The sequence below is a fragment of the Laccaria bicolor genome, genomic scaffold (genome assembly GCF_000143565.1).
Source record: "Laccaria bicolor S238N-H82 LACBIscaffold_347 genomic scaffold, whole genome shotgun sequence".
Taxonomy (NCBI): domain Eukaryota; kingdom Fungi; phylum Basidiomycota; class Agaricomycetes; order Agaricales; family Hydnangiaceae; genus Laccaria; species Laccaria bicolor.
Genome location: NW_001890202.1, coordinates 1 through 1,392, shown reverse-complemented (window position 1 = coordinate 1,392; position 1,392 = coordinate 1). Strand labels below are relative to the sequence as shown.

The 1,392-nt window shown below is 45.0% G+C and overlaps 1 protein-coding gene across 1 annotated transcript; it reads left to right on the top strand.

The window, feature by feature from the left end:
• Positions 1-25: 25 nt before the first annotated feature.
• On the top strand, positions 26-1,106 carry LACBIDRAFT_307132 (uncharacterized protein; the record flags this gene model as incomplete). Its single annotated transcript, XM_001891083.1, has 3 exons — positions 26-268; positions 319-635; positions 686-1,106. The coding sequence occupies 3 exons, from the start codon at positions 26-28 to the stop codon at positions 1,104-1,106; spliced, it is 981 nt and encodes a 326-aa protein (XP_001891118.1).
• Between the last annotated feature and the right edge of the window lie 286 nt (positions 1,107-1,392).

The following is a 1,392-nucleotide window of genomic DNA, read 5'->3' as shown; positions in this document are numbered from 1 at the left end:
CCCAAATACCATTAATTATATCATTATGAGTACTCATTCTCAATCCCCTGAACCATCTGCCCCACTTTCCAGTCAAACCAAGCACCATGGGTCCGGGAGGCATTGGACCGATGAAGAAAGTGCTCTGTTGGAAAAACATCGGGAGGAGTACAGAGACGCCAACGACGCTGCTCGTGCTGAGATATTTTCTCGAGTTTTGCAAGACATGCTCGACATACTCCCCAATGGAAAATCGTTCAAGAAGGAAGAAAGATCAGCTGTTAAAAAAGTAAGTACTTTTTCCAGAGGCCCTCTAATTGATTCCTGACGGACTTGTAGGATATTAAAGAGTGGTTTGCCCGGTACAGTCGTAAGAGAAGTCAGAAAATGCCGAGGATGGGAAAGTCGTGGCACGCCCGGTGTGTGTTCCAGCATGAGAACAAGGACGCCATCGATACTGAAGCGAAAAGGCTTTGTGCCGAAGCCATTGAAGAGGGACAAAAGAGGCCTAAAGGGGGAGATCCCACTCATTTTTATTTTCGGGAGCGGGTCGTGACTCAAATGATGGGAAAACTGAAGAAAAGGGAGAAAGACGTACTGCAGAGGACGGCCGAGGAGTACAACAAGAAGGGAGTTGACCCAGAACTCAAGTCCAAGTAAGTTAATTTTCATTATTCTAACGTTGGCTTATCTGGACCTTTGGTAGACTGGCTGTAAAGAACTGCACGGCTCGGATGCATGCATTTTCCAAGGAACTTTATGACACAATGGGTGTCTGGGTCTTTATCTTAGGATGTTATCTGAAGCCCAATGGTAATTTGGACGTCTCGACGTACGACTTCAATCAAGAACTCGGCAATGGGAAAGACTTTATTGATAACCATAGCTGGACTTTCCATGAGGAAGGAATATCGGTATCTTCTTGGAGAGCACACAATGAAGAATACTATGGGTTGGAGGATCTTGCTTTGGCCGAAGGAGGACACCGATCCCGGGGTGCTATGACTTTGGAGAAGAACCTATACCTGGAACCTATTCTACCCAATCCATCGAAACCACCACTTAAAACTTCCTGCCCTGTATCACTAAACATTTGTCTACTTAGATCTTGCAGCTGGGCAGAGTAAGGGATCAGCTCCTTGGACGGCTATTGGATCAAAGTTACTTGACTTCATTGATCTAGAATATATACCCCCGGCTTGGAGATCAGTAAATGGAGAAGGTAACAACTTTTACAAGTTTCTTGATCCCTCCAAATTCCCGATGGAGATGGTCACTGAAGCTCTCAAGTTTTGGTATGAACATCAAGAACAACACAAAGTCGCCTTTCGATTTAAATCCTTTCTTGAGGGGAAAATGCTGCTGGAAGCACCTCCATGAAGGAAAATCAAAGTTCACGTTCCTAAACCTCAT